Source organism: Salmo trutta, chromosome 13 (assembly GCF_901001165.1).
Source record: "Salmo trutta chromosome 13, fSalTru1.1, whole genome shotgun sequence".
In the NCBI taxonomy this organism is placed as follows: Eukaryota; Metazoa; Chordata; class Actinopteri; order Salmoniformes; family Salmonidae; genus Salmo; species Salmo trutta.
The window spans coordinates 16,228,185-16,251,818 of NC_042969.1; the positions used below are offsets into that span (position 1 = coordinate 16,228,185).

The window sequence follows — 23,634 nt, forward strand, 5'->3', positions numbered from 1 at the left end:
GACTGACTTAATTTAAATCTTTTTAAAGAATTTTTATTAATTTAATGAAATGATATATGTTATAGCTTGAAAACAAATCTAACCCTGTACAGTGAGTTGGTTCTCTCTTCAGGTTGGAGTCTCTTCTGCTCCTCTTCTGTTAATTGGCTACAATGGTGTACATCCTCCTTTCTTCTCAACTTCTTCAAATTCTCCCCAACATCACAAGGAAGCAATGGTGCGCCATGTTAATCACACTGTATTACTGATATACTAGTGGCACTCGTCACAAAATGTTTACCATCCATTTTTACTGTGTTAAAATTGAATTACAAACTCAAAGAAATTTCACTGTAATATACAGTAAATGTATTTTTCCAATCTTGTAGCTGGCATTGTATGGTTTATAAAGATACAATTTTGTTGAGGATAGATCAAACAAATGTAGTTATTTGACACTTTAAACAAAATTCTAAACTCTCTTTAATGAAATACAAAGAAAAACATCAAGCTCACTTAGATCTTGCTGTGAAACTGTGTGTGTATGCACTGTGTGCACTGTGTTTGTACGTCATGACTGTAAACACATTTTGCTTTCACAATTGAACATTTGTTTAAACAGCACCCTCGCTAGGCTACTGCAGCTTCTGCAGCCTTACTCTACACGGGATATCAAATAAAGTTTTGATAAAGCGAGAAATTTGATCATTTTGATTATGGAAGATTGAATAAGTGTGCTTCAAACGGTTTGCTTGGAATGATTTGTAGCTATCGTCTCCATTTAATTTTTTAAATTTTTTTATCTATCGTCTCCATCTGTGCATGAAAGTGCATCCTACTCAGTTTCAGAAAACACGTGATACCCTAAAGTGTTGTGTATTCGCGCATCAAAATTCAGGAGTGAGAGTGTCGGCTCACTTGACCGCAGTGAAATTTCTAGTGGGGAAGTCAAGTGTCTGAACAACTGTATAAGTCGATGTCCTTTGTTGTTAGCTAGTACTGACATATTTCATGTTCGTTTATTGATGCAAACAAGTTGTGTGTAATATGAACAATTTACCATAGATACTGTCAATGTTTGATTAGGTCAAATGAGTTCAGGTCGCAAGCATGGTGCAATAATGTGCAAAACTCGACTCAACTGATTGGATTGGGACTGCCATTGCCTTGGACTTTTATGTTGATGTAGGAATCGCATTTGTGACCTAAGGTAAGCATTGGCTACAATGTTTGAATTTAATGAGTAACTAATTTAGAACGTTTATTGATAGTTAGCTTAGCTACCGTTAGCTGGTATAACTTTGCTACCAAGTTAGTTAGGTAGCTAGCCTTGTCCACTTCCTCTTTATTAGCCAGCTAGCATGTATGCTAGCCAACTAAAATAGTTTAATCAACTAGCATGTATGCTAGCCACAATCAAACAATGAAGTAGCTAGCTAGTTAGCTAAGTAAAGCCAATAAAGCCAGTTTGCTCTTCTTTATTTAGTCATTATGGGGCTATTGGAAAATGTACTTAAATTAGCTAAAGCAGTACTCTTTCTTATCTTGACACTTGTTTTAGTTAGCTATTAAACTTGAACTGGCTAGTTAGCTAAGTGGTTTATGCACAGAGCATTACCAGTAGCAAATCCAAATGTAACGAGAACTGTTTAATCAGGCCACATTTGAGATTGGGTCAGATGCAGGAAATCAATGACCTCTTTAATTCCGGTAAGTAATTTTGATATATCTGTATGTAATATCCATATGTGCACTATTGCTTTATAAGCCATGACTTTTCTCAAGGTCTTTGTCTTCTCTCTCAGACACCATGGCAGAAGAGGAGCCTTACCTACCTCACCAACCGGTAAGCTAGGTGTTTCATGTCGACACTGAATCTCTGTATTTGTCATATATTCATTCTAGGCTATATCTTTTGTCACCGAGTTTTAAGCATAAATCGATTTCCCTATAAACATATAGCACATCAGAACAACAGCCCATATTAAAGGAGAGGTTAACATGGTGGCTAAAGATGTCTCTTCATCTGACATAGGTTTGCCAGTGTCTCTTTCATAGATGTTAGTCATACCTTTCTACATTTGTCAGTGAAATTAGATTTCAATGTCCTTGTTCTCTCTTGTCTTTTCTTGTAGTACAACTTTGACATAGATCCACTATGGGATCCTCTGAATTTCTCTCCCATGTCACACTCCAACTCACTCCGGACAGGTAAGAAGTCATGACCCCCTTTATAAACCCATTATGAGCTATATTGATTACCTGCACCCATCTGTCCCCTTCAGATATGCCCCATGGTTTAGGCCTTTATACCCAAATAGAGGTGAAATAGGCCTAATTAAAGATGTCATTTAATGAATGCCAGTGGTATCCTAAAATTGGAGAGTGCTTTCACTGTCAAGAGTAAGCTCTTCCTTGCCACCTCTGTTCTTTTATGGAAAAAGTTGTTTTTCTAAACTCAGTTTCATGATGTCATGATATTGCAGAGTTGTAATGTAGACATAAAGCGTACTTCTCCTTCTCTGTGCTTTCACTTCTCCTTTGGTCTCAAGAGGGCTGTTTTAAAACCAAGGTTTAAGTGAGACTAGTAGTGGATGTTTATGCAAGACTAGTGGTTGTGGGAATGGGCAAATAAGGTTCAAGTTACTGCTGCTGTCTGCCCTTTTGTACTGCCCAGACATATGAAGCTGTGAAAGACCGTCAACTGTGAACAGCAAGATCCCTACAGTTGTTTTTGTATTCAAAGCGACTTTGAGATGGTTGTTTGTAATGAAAATAGCTATATAAAATACATCTCTTTTATTACTACTTTCTTGGGGGATACCCATCTCTGTACCCAGAACTGGCATATTCAAGAGCAGTCTAGATGAATGGACATACCCGATAAGCTACTTCATTCATCTTACAAGTATGGATCAAGACATGCTCCATTCTTAGAGCTGAAGGAAAATGTCACATTTTAATGTCCGGGTGAAGGTTGTCTGTTCTATGGAGATCTGAAGCCGAACATCATTTGGCAGATGAGGTTCTTGATTGAGGTTATGTCAGTAGGAGGATGTGGCTTAGGCAGCGGGCCCTGCATTAGGCAGGAAGGGGAAGAGGCGTAGTTGTTTGAGGAGGAAGATGTTCTGAGACAGAGAGCAGAAGGTGTTTTGTTGACACGGAAGATAGACCTGGCCCCCATTCCTAAAAGGTTCACACCTTTTGTCAGTGTTGCTTCTTATCTGACTTAAAATACATCCTCTACCACAGCACCTGGGGAAAAGTAATATGTTTGTTTAGTAGAGGGAAGGTCCTGGAGAGCTAGGCTACTGGCTGTGCAGGGTTTTGTTCCAGCGCCACTCTAACACCTGATTCCGCTAATCAATGTTCTCACTGGCAGCTCATTAATTAGCAAAATCTGGTATGTTAGAGCAGGCCTGGAACAAAAGCCTGTATGCACACCCAGTACAGAAGCTCTCCAGGAGGAGGGTTGGCCAGTCCTGCTGTAAAACTAACGTAAACCATTGTTTATTTGTTCTTAGTTACAGCAGATGGACCCTACCTCCAAATCATTGAACAGCCTAAACAGGTAACCCTTTTCTTCATTGTGCTCCTTCTCTCAGTTACACCACAGGCTACATAAACAAGCTAGACTCAAAAATCGAATTTAATCACATTTCAAAGTGGTATTGAAAAGTGTTCAGTTGAGTGTCATTAAAGGTATTCTATGTCTTTTCTAGCGGGGCTTCAGGTTTCGTTATGGCTGTGAGGGACCCTCTCACGGCGGGCTACCAGGGGCCTCTAGTGAGAAGAACAGAAAGTCCTATCCCAATATCAAGGTAAGTCCTTCCTTATGTCATAATTTCCTTTCTTCCTTCATGCTTTCCATCCTACCTTCTTCCTTTCTTTCCTTAGTTATTTCCCTCCTCCCCTCCTTTATTTTCTTCGTTCTGTTCTCTCATTGCCTGCTGTCTGTCCTTCACTCCTTCCTTCCATCCTTTATTATCATGTTTTCTACCCCTTTTTCTCCCAAATTTCATGGTATCCAATTGGTAGTTAGTCTTGTCCCGTTGCTGCAACTCCCTTACAGACTCGGGAGAGGCGAAGGTCGAGAGCCGTGCGTCCTCCGAAACACGACCCCGGCAAGCCACACTGCTTCTTGACACAATGCTCGCTTAACCCGGAAGCCAGCCACACCAACGTGTCGGAGGAAACACCGTCCACCTGGCGACCGTGTCAGTGTGCATTGCACCCGGTCCGCCACAGGAGTTTCTAGACAACCCAGCCGGCCAATTGCGCGCTGCCTCATGGGCTCCCGGTCACGGCTGGCTGCGACACAGCCAGGGATCGAACCAGGATCTGTAGTAACGTAGCTAGCACTGCGATGCAGTTCTTGCGCCACTCGGGAGGACCTCTTCCTTTGATCCTCCAACTGAACAAGCAGAAGTAGGAATTCTGCTTGCGATTCCTTGGAATTTTCTGTCTCATGTGTTTGAGATTTAATATTTTTTGTTGTTGTGTATAAACGGAAAAAGTTATGATCAGTTCCGCTTGTATTTCAAACTAACATTTACAGGCCCCTGAGAGAAATCCATTCATGGCATGCAAATATATCCATTCTCTCACTCTCACACCACAAATATTAATTTGTCTTAGACAATTTGAACAATGTTCAGACTAAACTCTGGGAAATCCCCTCTTCTCGTGTCTCCACATATTTTCTTCAAATAGCAGGAGTACTGTTGTCACTTTCTCCAACCTCTCGTTTGCGTAGAGTGCTTTTCTTTAAATACATTTGAACCTTTGTGACAGTAACACTTCAACTCCTAACTCTCCAACTCCTAACTGAGCCTGTCACTCAGCCTGTCACTCAGCCAGCCAGTCAAGTCCTTACCTTTACGTTTCAGTAATTTAGTCATTAAGTCATTATGAATGAACTAGCTGCACAGGCTAAGAGCCAATAACCCTGAGCACATTTTTGAAAATTTGGTGTTTGAAAACAGGTATATAAATCTGACCTACCATTTACTTTGTTTCAAGCCTTTTGGGAATTTCCTCCTGTGTCATAGGGGTAATTACTAGGAACTGTTGAGTGGCGTCTTCGACAGGAAACAGTATTTTCAGCTCGCCCCCACGATCTCAGACAGACTCAGACATGAAACGACTGCCTCAGAGCGAAGAAAGTATTGTCTCTCAAACCTGTTCTAGAGGTTGTGCAGGCACATGTAGCCCACTGTCTATGTTTTGCATCTGTACAAAGAAGACACACAGTACATTGATAAATGAGTTCTGTTTCTGTGCAACATATATGCTCCCCTATGTATTTATTTGGACGGTGAAGCTAAAGCTTTTAATATGACTCTAGCCTTTGGGATTGAGATCAAATGTTTCATATGAGGCGACAGTACAGAATGTCTGAGTTCTCCACAAGTCAGTGCTTGCATCCATCCCTGGAGGGGCAATTTTAAATTGAATCTGATCTGCAAGACAAGGACAACACAATAGCATTCTCACTGCAGCCTCACTTTTCACCTTGTAAGATAACTCAAATAGGTAACCAAGGGAGGAGTTATATTCTTGTCCTTATATTCTAGAAAGCTGGATATGTATATGCTGTGGCTAAAGACGGGTTTGAGGAAAAATACATTTGAGCGCAAGAGCAGGCTAGAGAGCCTTTTCTGGGTAGACAACTTCAAAATGTGTTTTTCAGTCTCACCCTCTGGCTACTGCACCTAACGGCATGTGCTGTTTTTAGGAACTGGGTTGGTTTTGTATGTAGGCCAATTTTGTCTCGGGGAACCAGAAAGAGGCGAAGTGAAGGCCTAGTTCAGTGGCATTCGTCTACAGCAGGGTTTCCCAAACTCGGTCCTGGGGCCCCCCCATGGTACACGTGTTGCTTTTCTCCCTAGCGCTACACGGTTGATTCAAATAACCAACTCCTCATCAAACTTTCATTATTTGAATCAGCTCTGTAGTCCTAAGGCAAAAAACAAAATGAGCACCCGGGGGGTTGGGGGAGGGGGCCCAGGACTGAGTTTGTGAAACCCTGGTCTACAGTGTATTATTAATTTTGACAAGGAAGCATGTGTCAGATTTCAAAGTGGTTAGATGGCATACTTTTACCTCCTCCTGTGTCCATTACATGTGTTGATATCCATAAGCTCATAGCATACATAAGTCACTCCCAGAGTTAATCATTTAATTGATGCATCATTGTTGCTGTATTGAATTAATGTTATCAGCCTTTGACAGATCAAGCATGTTGTTTACGTTCTATTGTTAGTTCTATCTATGTCGGCTTTCTTTTAGTCAGAACAGAACTCTGTGAGACATTGGTCTGTGTGTCATAGAAAGTGATTCAACTACATGAAATGCATATCTGATCACTGAAGAGAAATGCACATTCTCTTTTCTGTGAAGAATTGTTGATGGGTAAGCTGTGGGGTTTCCCGTGACGGGTAAACCGAAGAGTTTTGGATTGGTTGGGAATCTTTAGCTGAACTTGACCTTTTACCATAGTTTGAAAATAGATCTGGTGGTGTATGAAGAAGTGTGCAAAGACTGAGGTTCCCAACCTACCCTAACCCTGAGTGTCAACTTGAGCCATGTGGAACACTGTTTTCATCCGTCCTTTCCTTCATGTTTTCATTTGGTCGATTCATCACTCAGATATTGTTTACCATTTGAACTGGCATCTTCAACCATTTTGGTTCCGTGTGATTGTATGCGTGTTTTTTGTTGACGGAAGAGAGACTCATTTTCCCTGTGGAGAAAGGGTCTGGATAACCACATGACACACACAACACAGTGACCATCACACTCCAGCTCCTAACTGAGCCTACTCAGCCAGCCAGTCAAGTCCTTACCTTTACATTTCAGTAATTTAGTCATTAAGTCGTTATGAATGAACTAGCTGCACAGGCTAAGAGTCAACCCTGAGAGCACATTTTAGATTTTACAAAATTGTATTTCCTTACACAAAACACCACACTACCATACTATGTAAGCAGGAGAGTGTGTAGCAGTCTGGCTATAACCCAAATAGGTAACCAAGGGAGGAGTTGTATTCTAGGCCTTATATTCTAGAAAACCGTATATGTACACTACCGTTCAAAAGTTTGGGGTCACTTAGAAATGTCCTCTAATGATCAATTAGCCTTTTAAACACCAGTCTCAACGTCAACAGTGAAGAGGCGACTCCGGGATGCTGGCCTTTTAGGCAGAGTTGCAAAGAAAAAGCCATATCTCAGACTGGCCAATAAAAAGAAGATTAAGATGGGCAAAAAAACACAGACACTGGACAGATGAACTCTGCCTAGAAGGCCAGCATCCCAGAGTCGCCTCTTCACTGTTGACGTTGAGACTGGTGTTTTGCAGGTTCTATTTAATGAAGCTGCCAGTTGAGGACTTGTGAGGCGTTTGTTTCTCAAACTAGACACTTTAATGTACTTGTCCTCTTGCTCAGTTGTGCACCGGGGCCTCCCACTCCTCTTTCTTTTTTGATTAGAGCCAGTTTGCGCTGTTCTGTGAAGGGAGTAGGACACAGTGTTGTACGAGATCTTCAGTTTCTTGGCAATTTCTTGCATGGAATAGCCTTCATTTCTCAGAACAAGAATAAACTGACGAGTTTCAGAAGAAAGTCCTTTGTTTCTGGCCATTTTGAGCCTGTAATCAAACCCACAAATGGTTATGCTCCAGATACTCAACTAGTCTAAAGAAGGCCATTTTTATTGATTTTTTTTAATCAGAACGACAGTTTTCAGCTGTGCTAACATAATTGCAAAAGGGTTTTCTAATGATCAATTAGCCTTTTAAAATGATAAACTTGGATTAGCTAACAACGTGCCATTGGAAAACAGGAGTGATGGTTGCTGATAATGGGCCTATGTAGATATTCCATAAAAAATCTGCGGTTTCCAGCTACAATAGTCATTTACAACATTAACAATGTCTACACTGTATGTCTGATCAATTTGATGTTATTTTAATGGACAAAAAACAAATAATCTTTCAAAAACAAGGCAATTTCTAAGTGACCACAAACTTTTGAACGGTAGTGTATGTGCTGTGGCTAAGGACAGGGTTGAGGAAAGAGACATTTGAGTTCAAGAGCAGCTAGAGACTTTTCTAGGTAGGCCTAGGCAAATTCAAAATGTGTTCTTCAGGTTCACCCGCTGGCTACTGCGTCTAACGGCACGTGCTGTTTCTAGGAACTGGGTTGGTTTTGTATGTAGGCCAATTTCGTCTCGGGGAACCAGAAAGAGGCGAAGTGAAGGCCTAGTTCAGTGGCATTCGTCTACAGCAGGATTCTCCAACAGGTAGAGCTACCAGCAGCTCGCAGCCCACCTACGAGTAGCTCGCCAATCAGTTCTGCAATACATGCATTTTTTTCACGTGTTCCATCGCAAAATGTCAAACAAAGCTCACGCTATCATTGGTTACTATCCAATCAAAGCCACAGTGACATTATCCCACCCCTGGTTAGCCACGGTTGGTTTAAAAAGCCAAACTTAACACAATATCTGCCAATTAATTTCAGCAATATTGCCCCCCTCTGTCTTTGGTTGCGCGTTTGTCTACCAATCTATATGTAGCCAGTTAGCGATGCTAATGATAACCATCTTGTGGGTAGACAGACTTTCCCTAAAAACATTCTCAATTAAATGTTAATCCAGGATTATTTCTATCAATTGGGTGCTGATTGTTTTGCTAACTCTGTCATGACATGTGCTTCAGCAGTAGGCCTAACAGTATAAACATTGCTAGGCCAACACATTCCTTTGTTGCTAGATGCGCAATTAAAGGGGAATTCGGGAAAAAAGAAAGAAAATTCCAGACCTCAAAAATGGTCTTCTGATGTAATTTAAGCATCGACATGGACTCAACATCAATTTCCGTTGTTTCTCTATGAATAATTGTAATATTGAGAGTAAAAAACTGAAAAAAATCCCAAACCACGAAAATAAAAACTTAAAACAGAATTTGGGAAAATACAAAATAGATTCTTATGGGACCTTTCGTGCCAAGTAATGTTTATTAACCATTTTACTGAGGGGTTTTCTGTGACGGTATGGCGTTTCGGATTGGATGGGATCTTTGGCTGAAAACTCGACCTTTCACTGTTGTTTAACAAAAAATAACTCTGGTCACTTATTTAAAAAGTGTGCAAAGACTGAGGTTCCCAACCTACCCTAACCCCGAGTGTCAAAATTTGAGCCATGTGGAACACTGTTTTCATCCATCCTTTCCTTCATGTTTTCATTTGGTCAATTCATCAGTCAGATATTGTTTACCATTTGGACTGGCATTTTCACGTTTTTTCGATGCGTGTGTGTGTGTGAGAATCACTATCAGTCTGGCTCCCGGGGCTGTAGTTCTAATATCTGGTCTAAAAAGTGTTTGTCTTCCTCTTTGCAGATCTGTAACTACCAGGGGTTGGCACGTGTGGTGGTACAGCTGGTGACCAACTCTAAAGATGCCCACCTCCATGCCCACAGTCTGGTGGGCAAGCAGTGTGACAAGGGCATCTGCATCGCAGACCTACAGCCCAAAGACTCCAGCATCAGGTGTTTGTTTCCACCATTCTCTCTCTAGTTGACACGCACACATACCAGTTAGCTTACCGGTACATTCAACAGGTTTTAATATGCTTACTTATTGACAACATTGCAGACATGTCAGGACTTCCTATACAATGATTATAGGTCCTTCCTTTGAGATCCTATGTAGTGATGAGATTTCTGACTTGGGGTTTCCCCATCTAACCTGAAGGTACGTTGTGGTGTTATCTTGCATGTTTACGTAGCCCTTCCCATTAACAGCCTGTGTCACCCTGTATACAGGTTGAAATGGCAGATTTTGTCATTGATAAGTGCCTAAATTAGAGTGCAGTGGCTGTACAGTAACATGCTATACATGATGTCAAAGCTTTTGACTGACAGCCATTATAAACTTGAACACCGCGCGTGACAAGAAATGCCCCCGTCCCTCCCGCAAATTGAGCAACTTTTGCACATTTGTTGTTGTCTGACTGAGGGAAATGCTTTAAATGGAGGAGTCATGCCATTTACAGTATCAACGTTTAGAATTATGTTTGATCCACAGTTAGAAAGATAGCCTGGGTTGTCCTGAAGAGAATGAGCCTATGTTTGTCTTGTTGGGAACAAGCACCTGAATGCACTAATGACTCCTTTCTATGCGCACCAAAATTGCAATGTTTCTGAAGTGCCTTTTGAAAGCCTAACACTGTAAGATCCTATTTTATAATTTAGCTAGCCATGTTGGCAATATAATACGCTTTCAAATGATGCCCACCTGACCCAAATTGTGATTTTTATAATGGAATGTTTTTGGATTGCGTAAACAACAACAGTAATTTTGTGATGGTGGGGACACGGCAGTGTTCCAAATAAAAAACTACAAGTGTGCTCGCTTCAGATCCTCTATGGCAAAGATAGGAGAGCAAGAAAAGAAGGGGGGGAAGCACCTTATAGTTGAAGGTTCTTTCCTTGACTCATAAAAGTGCTTTGAAATGACTTGGGAACTGTGCACAGTTTAGAGAGGTGTGTGACCACTTGGAGACGCCAGTTAGACCTCCACTCAAATCCTTGTAATCATTGACAAATGCTGTGAAAAGTACAGTAAATGTAAAATGCACTTAAAATCAACAGTGTAATGTTTGGATTCAGTCTTGTAAGCTGAACTGTTGTGTCCTCACCTTTGGTCTAATATTTTCCCCATAATCTCCAAATTGTTATTTTTCAATTGCTACCATGGTCATGAATATGCTTTTCATAGTTCTATTAGAAACATTTCAATTTGGCCATATCCATAGGCCAATTTCCACAAGCATAAGAGGTTAAAAACATACCACATATAAATCAATAACTCCATGTGACAGTTTCCCCAACTTGGGCATCCTCCATGTGACCAAGAAGAATGTGAGTAAGACACTGGAGGACCGTATGTCTGAGGCTTACAGAATGGGCTACAACTGTGGTATCGTCATCCACCCCGAGATGGACGCCTTCCAGGGAGAGTTCCGCATCCCCCGAGAGCTCACTGGTCAGTCACCTTTTAAGACAATGGACTGAATCACTATATTTCTGTAGAACACTAAGAATATTTTTTGTTTTGCATACAGTGCTTTCAGAAAGTATTCACACCCCTTGACTTTTTTGACATTTAGTTGTGTGACAGCCTGAATATAAAATTGGATTAAATTGTGATTTTTGTGTCACTGATCCACACATAATACCCTATAATGTCAAAGTGAAATTGTGATTTTAGAAATGTTTTCAAATTAATTCAAAATGAAAAGCTGTAATGTCTTGAGTTAAAAGTATATAACCTCTTTGTTATGGCAAGCCTAAAATAGTTGCTTAACAAATCACATAATAAGTTGCATGGACTCACTCTGTGTGCAATAATAGCGGTTAACAGGATTTTTATTATGACTACCCCATCTCTGTACCCCACACATACAATTATCTGTAAGGTCCCTCAGTCGAGTAGTGAATTTCAAGCACAGATTCAACCACAAAGACCAGGGAAGTTTTCCAATGCCTCACAAAGAAGGGCACCGCATTGGTTAAAAAAATAAATAGCAGACACTGAATATCTCTTTGCACATGGTGAAGCTGTTAATTAGGCTTTGGATGGTGTAGCAATACATCTAGTCACTACAAAGATACAGGTGCCCTTCCTAACTCAGTTGCCGGAGAGGAGGGAAACCGTTCAGGGATTTCACTGAGGCCAATGGTGACTTTAAAACAGATACAGAGAAAACTGAGGATGGATCACCAACATTGTAGTTACTCAAATACTAACCTAAAGGACAGTGAAAAGAAGGAAGCCTATACAGAATAAAACAAATATTCCAAAACATGCATCCTGTTTGCAAAAAGGCACTAAAGTAATACTGTAAAACAATGTGGCAAAGGAATTTACTTTTTGTCCCGAATACAAAGTGTTATATTTGGGGAAAATCCAACACATCAATGAATACCACTCTTCATATTTCCAAACATGGTGGTGGCTGCATCATGTTATGGATATGCTTGTCATCGGCAAGGACTGGGGAGTTTTTCAATAACACTAAAACACAAAGCCAAATCTACAGTTACTTACCAAGATGACATTGAATGTTCCTGAGTGGCCAAGTTACAGTTTTGACTTATCTGGTTGACAATCTATGGCAATACCTGAAAATGGCGGTCTAGCAATGATCAACAACCAAACTTGACAGCTTAAAGAATTTTTAAAAGAATAATGGGAAAATATTGCACAATCCAGGTGTGGAAAGCTCTTTGAGACTCACTGCTGTAATCACTGTCAAAGGTGTTTCTAACGTGTATTGACCCGGTGGTGTGAATACTTATCTAAGATATCTTAGTGTTTTATTTTTATTTGTTTAAAAAAAATCCTTCCACTTTGACATTACAGAGTATTTTGTGTACATTGTTGGCATCCATTTTAACCCTTTGTAACAACAAAATGTGGAAAAAGTCAATGGGGTGTAAATACTTACTGAAGGAACTGTATGTGAATTTATGCATTGCCTGCTTCATTCAACCTTTGTGTGTGTTCAGATCACCAGAGAAACCTGATCAGCAGCGCAGCGTCCTACCAGGCTAAAGAGATGGACCTGAGCGTGGTGCGCCTCATGTTCACAGCCTTCCTCCCAGACAGTGACGGGGGCTTCTCCCGTAGACTGGACCCCGTCATATCAGACCCCATCTTCGACAGCAGTAAGTCACTAACAGCCACATAGTCACTTAGCGCCAATTCCACCAAATGTTTCTAACATTTGCATATGCAACTCAATTCTCCCATTGACGTCAATGCATGATTAATGCAAAAGTTTGTCTAAAGTGGTTTGGATCTCAAGTTAGGATTTGGCCGTTTGTGCTGCGCTTTCCAGTGCACTCTGACCCCAACAAAACAATGACTAGCTAGCTAGCTAGCTAACTAGCTAGCTAGCTAACTAGCTAGCTAAAACAGTCTTTAGCCATGACCCAATAAGAACTCTCTGTGGTCCACCGTTGTTTATTCTTTACATTACCAGTGAAGGGTGGTCCATTACCCTTCTCTAAGTCCATCTTAGGACAAAGATCCCTCACCTCACCATAGAAACACACCATATCAGGCTACATGCAACCCAGTAGCTATAAGACCAAGTGCCTCAGCTTAATGAAACTCCGGAAGGGACTATTGTTTGAACAAATGAATAGAACCGCTCTCGTGCCTTTATGCAGTGTATGACTGAATTCATGTTTTTATTCAGAGTTATACAGATGTATTGAAATGAAACCAGATCTGTGTGCCCTGGTTTCATTTGCGTAGCTCTGTGCGGGTATCTTCCTCTACATCACATTTGTCACTCGGCTTCCTCTCCAAGGCTGAAACTAGGCATCCACTTTTCATTTCATGATGCCAGCCCTTTACTGTGTGAAAGCATCCACACAGTTTGTGTATGTCAAGTCTTTTCTTCTTCACATTTGGGGTGTCTGGGGTTTCTTGAAATTAGAAAAGATTTTGAAAAGAAACAAACAAAATGGTGGTTTGAAATTTGTTAGCAAAGGGAAATTTCAAGGATTTGCAAGGCATCCAATATGGATGATGCACCACAAAGAATACCTTTTTTTTTAGTTACCTATTAGCTGTCAATAAATATAAATGTAATTCTGCACTAAACAGAAGATCTGAGTTGACCCTTTTGACGATGTCTCTATTCCCTTGTCCTGTCTGCAGAAGCTCCAAATGCGTCTAACCTGAAGATAGTGCGGATGGATCGAACAGCTGGCTGTGTGACTGGAGGAGAGGAGGTCTACCTGCTCTGTGACAAGGTTCAGAAAGGTACCCTAGTTCCTTTTTCACACTCCACAGCTGAGTCAACCTTGAGCCGAGCTGTACTGCGCTGGCACGATTACGCATCCACCATAGTTGCTGGAAAGGAAAATATCCGAGCCGGTACCGTTTGGGTCAGCACGATAGTGTGAAACCGGTGTAAGATGCAGGCGCCATGGTTGTACCATCTATTCTCCCAAGTGTGATTTATCAAGACAACTTTATCATGAAGATCTAATTGTCAATGTGTTGTCTGAAGCATTATCTAGCTGGCTCTTAAAATCAACCCGGTACATGTCTCTATGTGACATCATCATTCATCACACTGTACTACTCATGAAGGAAGTCCTCCGGCCTGCTTTTCCAACCTCAGGGAATTCCCCATCTGTTATGCAAATTTGGGAAGAGGAAGAGAGTTGTAGTGGCCTATTGTCCTTCTCGCTATGTTTTCTTTAAAAAATTCTGCGTTGGTCGGTTGGCAGAACGTCAACAACCCTGGAATGAAAGATCCTCTCTTGGGACAGAAGTTCATGTCTCTGTTGGGCTCTGCTGTTTGACTTCCAAACAAAAAGCCTCATCTCCAGTCTCCAGTAATTCTACCTCACTGTGTATCATGCTTATCAGACTCAATCAGTGATATCCTATTCCTGTCCTTCAGGCTTTTCTTCCAGCACTAACACACTTGATTCAAACAATCCATACTGAAGACCACGATTTTCAATGATTGTTTGAAATAGGTGTATTAGTGTTGGATTGGAACAGATGCCTGCGCACACAGTAGCTTTCCTAAGACCGGAGTTTCCTTGTCGAGGAAGTGTACAGTGCAGTGAAAACGTTTCTCTGAGATATTCAAATACTTCTGTCTGGAGATGTGTGTCACCATTTCCTGGTTTTCTTGGAAAGACGTTGACATTTCCTTTTGGTTCCATGACCGATGACACGTGAAAGATACCCTGCAACACTTGAAGGCTTTATGCACATACTTGTTGGTTTAGATAAAAAATAAGTAATTTTTTTTCTAGTGAACTTGTATTATCTTCCGATATCTTTCACATCGCCAGTTTATTACTTTACTCCTAGTTTGAAGGTGGTGTTGTGACAGTGTATCTTTCCCCTGTCGCGACAGATGACATCCAGGTGCGCTTCTATGAGGATGACGAGACAGGGCTGACATGGGAGGCCTTTGGGGACTTCTCCCCCACCGATGTCCACCGACAGGTCAGTGACACATAAGTTGCCAATGAAGTCCATTTCCTCTCCTGTATTTTACATTTCCTCCCCTGTAACAATACAATAACCTAACCATGAGTACAATCTCCACCCCCTTCCACAGTTTGCCATTGTTTTCAAGACCCCCAAATACAGAGACCTGAACCTCCAGAAACCCACCTCGGTGTTTGTGCAGCTGAAGCGTAAATCGGACAATGAGACGAGCGAGCCCAAGCCCTTCACCTACCACCCGCAGATCATAGGTGAGCCGGTCTGAAACACCCCCAGACCACTTCCTGGAGACCCCGTGTGCATGCTGGCCTCCATCCCAACCCACTGTAGCTTATGCCATTCTTCAAATTGAACATAACCCATTATTCTGCCAAGTCAATCCGCTCGTCTTGCCCCTGGTCTTCATCCTCAGATAAGGAAGAGGTTCAGAGGAAGAGACAGAAGACCCTGCCTAACTTCCAGGACTACAGCGGCCACGGTGGAGCAGGGGGCCTGTACCGTGGACCAGGGGGGGGGGGTCCCGCTACAGGGGGAGGAGGAGGTACAACAAACATGTTTCTTATAAGTCATTCATTTTTACAAAACTGAATAAATGTAATGAAATGTGATTTTAAGGTGAACGAGACAAGCCATGTCAACTTCAAATGGGTAATGTCTCATGAAAGTCCTAAACACAAGATGAAGTACCATTTTCAAAAGCTTTATTGTCTATTTCGGCTAAAATAACAACTTTTGATTATATTTTAGGTTTCTTCCAGGGCTATTCCACCTACAGTAATTACGGCACCAGCTACAGCCCTGGCTTTTCCCCTAGCATGAGTGGTGGCGGGGAGGGAATTAAACATGGTGAGTGTGTCTGTCTGTTTTCCAGTGTTTAGAGATCAATTCCGTTTCAGTTCAGGATAGGAATGAAGCTCAACCCATGTTCCCTCTCAACACAGCTCCACAAGGCAGAGTGGAGGACAGTGGTGATGACAGCGACATGGATGATGACCCGGCCTCAGGGGCAGTGGTGGGGGTCCGAGCCAAGTCAGAGGATGCCTCTGCTGGGGAGACGAGTGAGGAGAGAGGGGCCGGTGTGGAGCTCAGACCAGGGGACAGGACTGGAGGTGAGGTCAACCGAGACGTTTGTAAAGTGATTAGCCAGAGTGAGTCAGTGCCTCAGGGAGCAGACCACTGCAGGGTGTCTGTGTGTGTGACAGTGTGTTGGAAGCCAGGGTGTTGTGTATCCAGTCAATGACAGTGTTTTTATGTTTGTGTACAGAGTGTGTGCTGGAGGCCAGGCTGGTGGATGTTGCTGAGAGGCAGGCTGAAGCCCTCTTCCAGTACGCCGTCACTGGTGACGTCAGCTACCTGCTGGCTCCACAGCGCCAGCTCATGACTGCTCAGGACGAGAACGGTGACACGTACGTCCCCTCTCCTATCACTTCAGACCTCATTTTAATGGAAATATAACTGTCCATGCATTTTTCAAACTTTTCTATCTGCATTCATTTGCCTCCATTTTGTGTCCATCTGCATTGAGTTTTGCATTGATGCCAATAGGATATATAGACCTGAAATGTGGCATAATTTCTCCAGTAGCACATGCCAATCTGGGCTTGTCCTCTGTTTCTCCAGTGGTCTCCATCTGGGGGTGATCCACAGCCAGACAGACGCAGTCAGGAGTCTAGCCCAGGTCCTCTCTGCCCTGCCTGGAGAGGAGGTCCTCAACATGAGGAACAACCTCTACCAGGTAACAAACACACATGGACAAGAATTTGTTCTTAACTGACTTGCCTAGTTAAATAAAGGTAAAATAAAACAATTATTCTGTGGTGATCTGAGGTAGTAAAATCAGAACCCCATATTTGTCCCTCTATACCAGACTCCTTTGCACCTAGCGGTAATAACACAGCAGAAGGCGGCAGCTGAGGCCATCTTATTGGCTGGGGCTGATGTCACTCTCTCTGATCGCCACGGAAACACAGCTCTTCACCTGGCCGCCCAGCAGAAGGAGGGAGGTATGGTGGGATTTCTACTGAGACACAGAGAGATAGTGGAACTAGTGGACCTCCCCAACGCAGCAGGTACAACACACAGACACACACACACACAGTACATTGTGAAGAGTCCACTGGAGTATGACAGTGATTTTATCCTCCAGGACTGTGCTCCCTCCACCTGGCTGTGCTGGCCAACAGCCTGTCTTCCCTCAGGGACCTCCTGGTGAGCGGGGGCAGTGTGGAGGTCCAGGAGAGGAGCTGCGGCCGCACGGCGCTCCATCTGGCCACTGAGCAGGACAACATCTCCCTGGCAGGCTGCCTGCTACTGGAGGTATATATCATAGAAGCCTTGCCTACATCCATACCTACCACCCTGCATCTTTCTGCTGGCATCTTGAGAATAAACAGAGTTGAGGCTGGTCAATACCTGGATGGGAGACCTAGAGTATGTTTAGTATAGTCAAACTAACACAACCCAAGTAGCCCTTTCCTTGTGAGGGTCGATGGTCGTGGGCGTAAGATGTGTGTGTTGACAGTGTTCTCTTTCTCCCTAGGGGAATGCTAATGTGGACTGCTGCACCTACAACGGTTCCAGCCCTCTCCATACAGCCACAGGGCGGGGCTCTGTCAAGCTGACCGCTCTCCTCATGGCTGCAGGTGGGACTACGCTTCTTCAAACTGTCCCCTTTGTGCAAATGTCTCAATTTGATGACTGTCTTGATGTTTGCTCTGTAACTGACCCTTTTTCTAATATAGTCCTAGCTCAAAGATGGAAATTACTTCATCAATCTTTTCATGTCTAGGTGCCGATCCTCACAAAGAAAACTTTGAGCCCCTGTTCTTCAGAGAGCATGACTGCTGTGTGGATGAGGAAGAGGAGGAGGAGGACGAAGGCTACATCCCAGGGACAACTCCTCTCAACATGGCTGCCACTCCTGAGGTGGGTTCCATGTTTGTCATTAACCTCAATGTGGTCATTAACCTTCTATGGTCACATATCACTCAGCTGACTAATATTGCTACAGTCCTTTCTCACACTTAAATGTTTTACTATGAAAGTCATTTTATGACTGTTCGAAACCACTGGTGTATGAATTCAAGAGTTGAAGAATTGACCTTTGATCAACTGGAACGTTCGCTAAATATTCTCTCTCTTCCTTGTACTTCTAGGTGTTGGAAATCCTGAATGGAAAAGAGTACAAGCCAGAGACACACGTCTTCGTCCCCCCTCAAGGTTGGCTCACGCACTTCAGTTTAAACAAGCCCCTTCATTGTAATCTCTACAGCTTAAGCCATAGGGTTCTCCTGCTGTCTCATCTTGGTTCTTGTCCACTGTGGAGTACAACAATGTCATATTTCTGTAGGTGACATGCAGAGCCTGGGCTCAGACACAAAGCGGGCACTATGCCAGGCCCTGGAGTGCCCGGAGGGTGGCTGGGAGAGCCTGGCACACATACTGGGCCTGGGCATCCTCAACAGCGCCTTCAGACTCAGCTCCTCCCCCGCAAGCACGCTGCTGGACAGCTACGAGGTACACACACACACTATCCCAACCTAAAGCAAAGACATGAGGGGGAAATATAGGGCTTGTGAGTCACACAGCCATTGTAAGATTGAAATTTCACTTTCATAGTCTGTCCTCTTTCTTGGTCAGATTTCTCCCACCTTAAATTAAAATCAGAACAGAAAGTGAATGAATATGTTCTCATGGAAATTTGGGGACTTTTTTTTCAACACTTCGATTGAATTTTGACTCAATTGTTGAATGATGCCGTGCGTCAGAGCCTCCACCAAGCCAGGGGACTGGGTGATCTCGCTCTCCGGGGCCGGCGTGATCTTTAATCCGGTCAACACTTAAGGCTGCGGGGCCGGACGGTATTCCAGGACGCGTTCTCAGTGGATGCGCATAACAGCTGGCAGGCATATTCACGGTCATGTCCTTGACCTTTATTCCCCACGTCTCAGGAGACCGCCATCGTTCCAGAACTCGTAAGGCTTCATGCCACAATGATTACCACCCAATAGCACTCACATCTGTAATCATGAAGTGCTTTGAAAGGCTGGTCATGGCACACATCAACTCCATCATCCCAGACACCCTGGACCCGCCCCAACTGATCCATAGACAACGCAATCTCAATTCCATTCCACACTGCCCTCACCCACCTAAATAAGAGGAATACCTATGTGGAAATGCTTTTCATACACTACAGTTCAGCATTCAACACCATAGTCCCATCCAAGCTCATCACCAAGCTTAGAACCCTGGGACTGAGCACCTTCCTCTGCAACTGGATCCTGGACTTCCTTTTATTTTTATTTATTTTACCTTTATTTAACCAGGTAGGCCAGTTGAGAACAAGTTCTCATTTTACAACTGCGACCTGGCCAAAATAAAGCAAAGCAGTGCGACACAAACAATAACACCCAGTTACACACAAACAAACATACAGTCAATAACACAATAGAAAAATCTATGTACAGTGTGTGCAAATGTAGAAGAGCAGGGAGGTAAGGCAATAAATTGGCCATAGAGGCGACATAATTACAATTTAGCATTAACACTGGAGTGATGTGCAATTAGAGATACTGGGGTGCAAAAGAGCATGGGGGTAAGTAATAATATGGGGATGAGGTAGTTGGGTGTGCTAGTTACAGATGGGCTGTGTACAGGTACAGTGATCGGTAAGCTGCTCTGACAGCTGATGCTTAAAGTTAGAGAGGGAGATATGACTCCAGCTTCAGTGATTTTTGCAATTCGTTCCAGTCATTTGCAGCAGGGAACTGGAAGGAAAGGCGGCCAATAGAAAGTGTTGGCTTTGGGGATGACCAATGAAATATACCTGCTGGAACGCATGCTACGGGTGGGTGTTGCTATGGTGACCAGTGAGCTGAGGCGGGGCTTTACCTAGCAAAGACTTATAGATGACCTGGAGCCAGTGGGTTTGGCGACGAATATGTAGTGAGGGCCAGCCAACGAGAGCATACAGGTCGCAGTGGTGGGTAGTAAATGGGGCTTTGGTGACAAAACCGATGGCACTGTGATAGACTACATCCAGTTTGCTGAGTAGAGTGTTGGAGGCTATTTTGTAAATGACATTGCCGAAGTCAAAGATCGGTAGGATAGTCAGTTTTACGAGGGTATGTTTGGCAGCATGAGTGAAGGATGCTTTGTTGCGAAATAGGAAGCCGATTCTAGATGTAATTTTGGATTGGAGATACTTAATGTGAGTCTGGAAGGAGAGTTTAGTCTAATCAGACACCTAGGTATTTGTTGTTGTCCACATATTCTAAGTCAGAACCGTCCAGAGTAGTGATGCTAGACGGGCGGGAGGGTGCGGGTAGCAATCGGTTGAAGAGCATGCACTTAGTTTTACTAGCATTTAAAACCACCACCCTTACGGGTGGTGAGGGTAGGCAACATCACCTCTGTCACGCTGACCCTCAACATGGGGACCACAGGGGTGGTGCTTAGTCCCCTCCTGTACTCCCTGTTCATCCACGACTGGGTGACCACGCACAACTCCAACTCTATCATCAAGTTTGCTGATGACACGACGGTGGTAGGTGTGATCACCGGCGACGATGAGACAGCCTACAGGGAGGAGGTCAGTGATCTGTGGGGCCGGGACAACAACCTCTCCCTCAACGTCAGTAAGACCAAGAAGCTGATCGGGGACTACAGGAAACTGGCGGTGAGCACGCCCCCATCCACATCGACGAGGCTGCAGTTGAGCCGGTCGAGAGCTTCAAGTTCTTTGGTGTCCAAATCTTTGAAAAATCTTTTGTATTTATTTAACTTTTATTTAACTAGTCAAGTCAGTTAAGAACAAATTGTTATTTACAATGACGGCCTACCCCGGCCAAACCCTTACGACGCTGGGCCAATTGTGCGCCGCCCTTTGGGACTCTCAATCACGGCCGGTTGTGATACAGCGGACAGCCCAGTACATCACTGGGGCTCAGCTCCCTGCCGTACAGGACCTCGGTATCAGGCAGTGTGAAAGGAAGGCCCAGAAAATCGTTACAATCCAGCCACCCAAGCAATAATGTTCTCTCTGCTTCTGCACGGCAAGCGGTACCGGTGCATGAAGTCTGACACCAACAAGCTCCTGAACAGCTTCTATCCCCAAGCCATAAAACTGCTACATAGTCCATGTAGCCACTTTTAACTGTCTGAGTTGACACTTTTATTTACATTTTTGCACTGTCTTTATACACACTCACGCACACTGACACACCAACACGCACACATAACATGTACACACATTTATACTGACTCTACACACACTCACAATCATAATTTACACTGCTGTTAATCTGTATCATATATCCTGATGCATAGTCACCTTGCCCCTATACATACATATCTATCTATCTATCTGTATGTATGTATTTTATTGGTCTTGGAACTGGCCCTGTATATAGCTTACTTACTTTTTTGCTCTCTATTTCTCGTTTGTTCTACTTTATTTTATAGTACTACTGATATGGATTACTCCATTGTTGGGATAAGCTCTTGCAAGAAAGGCATTTAACTATAGTTGTGCACGTGACAACTTGACACGTTACACTTCTATGCCACCGTCTGTAGGTGTCTGGAGGAAAGGTCAAGGACCTTTTGGAGGGACTCAGGACTGTAGGGAACTGCTCTGCTTTGACAGTACTTGAGGGGGCACTGTGTGAAGCAGAACAGGCTCCCCAAAGCACCACAAAACTCTTAGGTAAGCTCAAAAACAACCGCCGTTATACCTTATGTGATTTCAATAGAATAATCTTGAATAAGAAGTCCCCTGCTCTTAATCCCCCTTATCTCTCTCTCTCTCTTTGTGTTGCTGGGTGTCTCAGAACGTGTGTGTGATCTGAAGCTGGACGGATGGGAGGACAGCGGAGTGTGTGACAGTGGGGTGGAGCTCTCCACAGCGTGACCGCCAGATTGGTCCATTACATATCATGGCCCTGTCAATGTCAGGATTTCATGAAGCTTCTGCTTCCTATAAGCAGGCTATAGACAATTTCCCTCTGAAAGGGACGAATCCTACAAGCACACATCATGCTAAATATCCTCACTTTTCTATTTGGCCCAGTAACGTTTGAAAGTGGTTTTGTATACGTAAATATAATATGCAGGTTATGTTTGGATAATGTTTGCATAATAAGTAATCTATTTAAAATGTGATGTTTGTATAAACATCATGAATGGGTTTTATTCTGGGGAAAAGGTGTTTCCAAGGTAACAAACAGCATGTAGTGTAAATCCTTGAAACTAATAATGATTTATAAAAATGTTATTGACTATTAGATTCAAAATATGATCTGATATTTTCTCCTCCCACTACAGTTAATGTAGTCATAGTCAAACAAGCAGCCAATTCTAATAACACATTTTTTGTATGGCCCTCCAACACATGATTTATAGGGCAAGGACCCCATACAGAATGGATTTTAACTGTAAGCCGCTTTGGATAAAAGCTTCTGATAAATTATATGAAATTAAAATTGCCCCCATATACAGCAGTAGTATGCTGCCAAAAGGATAGCTCATTATTATGAATCTCCCACTCATAAAAAGTGATTCCGTAGCTGTGGAAATATCACGTGGATAGAATGGTTTGTATTGGAACCAAGCAACCATCAACACCTCCCTCCTGCAATGTTTTTGTATCGTGTACAACATCAAATTGAATTTCCTATAGAGGTGGTGCTACCAGTCATAAGTATAATGGATTATCCTCCACTATGCATGTCTGTTAGAGCGCAATCCTCATCCTGGACTACAGTACAGAAACCACTTTTGGTTGGCCTTTAGTTCATTCCTGTGTCGACAAGCTTTTCATCGTACTGAGGTTTTCTCCATTGAGTTGGGGGGATAAACTCAGTTTTGGAAGTCATTTGTTTCTGGTTTTGTGTAATTTGCAGGTCATTTTTTTATCGCATAATCAGGTTGAGTTCTGCGTGAAGATGTGTTGGAGAACGGTGCCTTATTTTCTTCCCCATTTTGTAATGAAGTATTCAGCGTCCCCATTGATATTTCATGTTAACAGCAGATTGAAAGGCATTTGTTTCATAGAAGTTTGAAGCCATTCCAACATCTTCCTGACAACACTGGCATTTTTAGACATTTAAAATGTGTATCTGTCCCAAGCAAAAGTTTGGATTGGCACTGCATCACTGTGTGGGGCTTCAATATTTATACCTGTACCATGTGAAACAGCTTTGTACAGTCAATGTTTGCTTTTTAATGGGTTTTATTGTAATACTTTTTTAATAAAATTGTTAATGGTGTGCAATTTATGTCCCATATTTTAGTAGCTACATATTGGGTGAGGTTAATGTGATGTAGTTATGACTTAGGCCTGAAAAAATACACACACCACAGGTTGGGGAAACATGGCAAGTGTCTGTCACTCTGGATAAAGTGTACTTAATGTAAATGTCAACCATTTCTGATTCAAATGCAGGTATTCAGCATCCAGGTGCATCAATATTGAAGTGGACTTGACCTGTCTTAGTCTGCGGATTCTTAAATTAAGGTATTGGAGTTTAGGAAAATACATGGCTACTACATCTGAAGGTCCATAGCTTGTCTAGTCATCGGGGGCCTATAAATAACCCCACA

At 42.8% G+C, this 23,634-nt stretch overlaps 1 protein-coding gene and 1 long non-coding RNA gene across 3 annotated transcripts; one reads left to right on the forward strand and one right to left on the reverse strand.

Annotated features, from left to right (window-relative positions):
- The first annotated feature begins 624 nt into the window (after positions 1 to 624).
- On the forward strand, positions 625 to 23,305 carry LOC115205318 (nuclear factor NF-kappa-B p105 subunit). 2 transcript variants are annotated; one of them, XM_029771146.1, is made up of 24 exons: positions 625 to 1,189; positions 1,785 to 1,825; positions 2,115 to 2,190; positions 3,504 to 3,550; positions 3,702 to 3,800; positions 9,379 to 9,527; positions 10,862 to 11,025; positions 12,552 to 12,710; positions 13,714 to 13,818; positions 14,936 to 15,027; positions 15,143 to 15,281; positions 15,443 to 15,571; positions 15,778 to 15,876; positions 15,972 to 16,139; positions 16,295 to 16,436; positions 16,651 to 16,765; positions 16,898 to 17,099; positions 17,177 to 17,346; positions 17,570 to 17,672; positions 17,819 to 17,955; positions 18,186 to 18,249; positions 18,380 to 18,546; positions 21,610 to 21,739; positions 21,864 to 23,305. In XM_029771146.1, exons 2-24 carry the CDS (start codon positions 1,790 to 1,792, stop codon positions 21,941 to 21,943), a joined length of 2,772 nt encoding a protein of 923 aa, XP_029627006.1. In that variant the 5' UTR covers positions 625 to 1,189; positions 1,785 to 1,789; the 3' UTR covers positions 21,944 to 23,305. The 2 variants fall into 2 exon arrangements, with proteins under 2 accessions (XP_029627006.1, XP_029627005.1); XM_029771145.1 differs by lacking the exon at positions 625 to 1,189 and adding an exon at positions 1,301 to 1,689.
- On the reverse strand, positions 2,745 to 5,119 carry LOC115205320 (uncharacterized). Its single transcript, XR_003880583.1, has 2 exons — positions 4,984 to 5,119; positions 2,745 to 3,234 (listed from the first exon to the last, which is right to left on the reverse strand). It is a non-coding gene; the product is annotated as an uncharacterized LOC115205320 (long non-coding RNA).
- Positions 23,306 to 23,634: the final 329 nt, after the last annotated feature.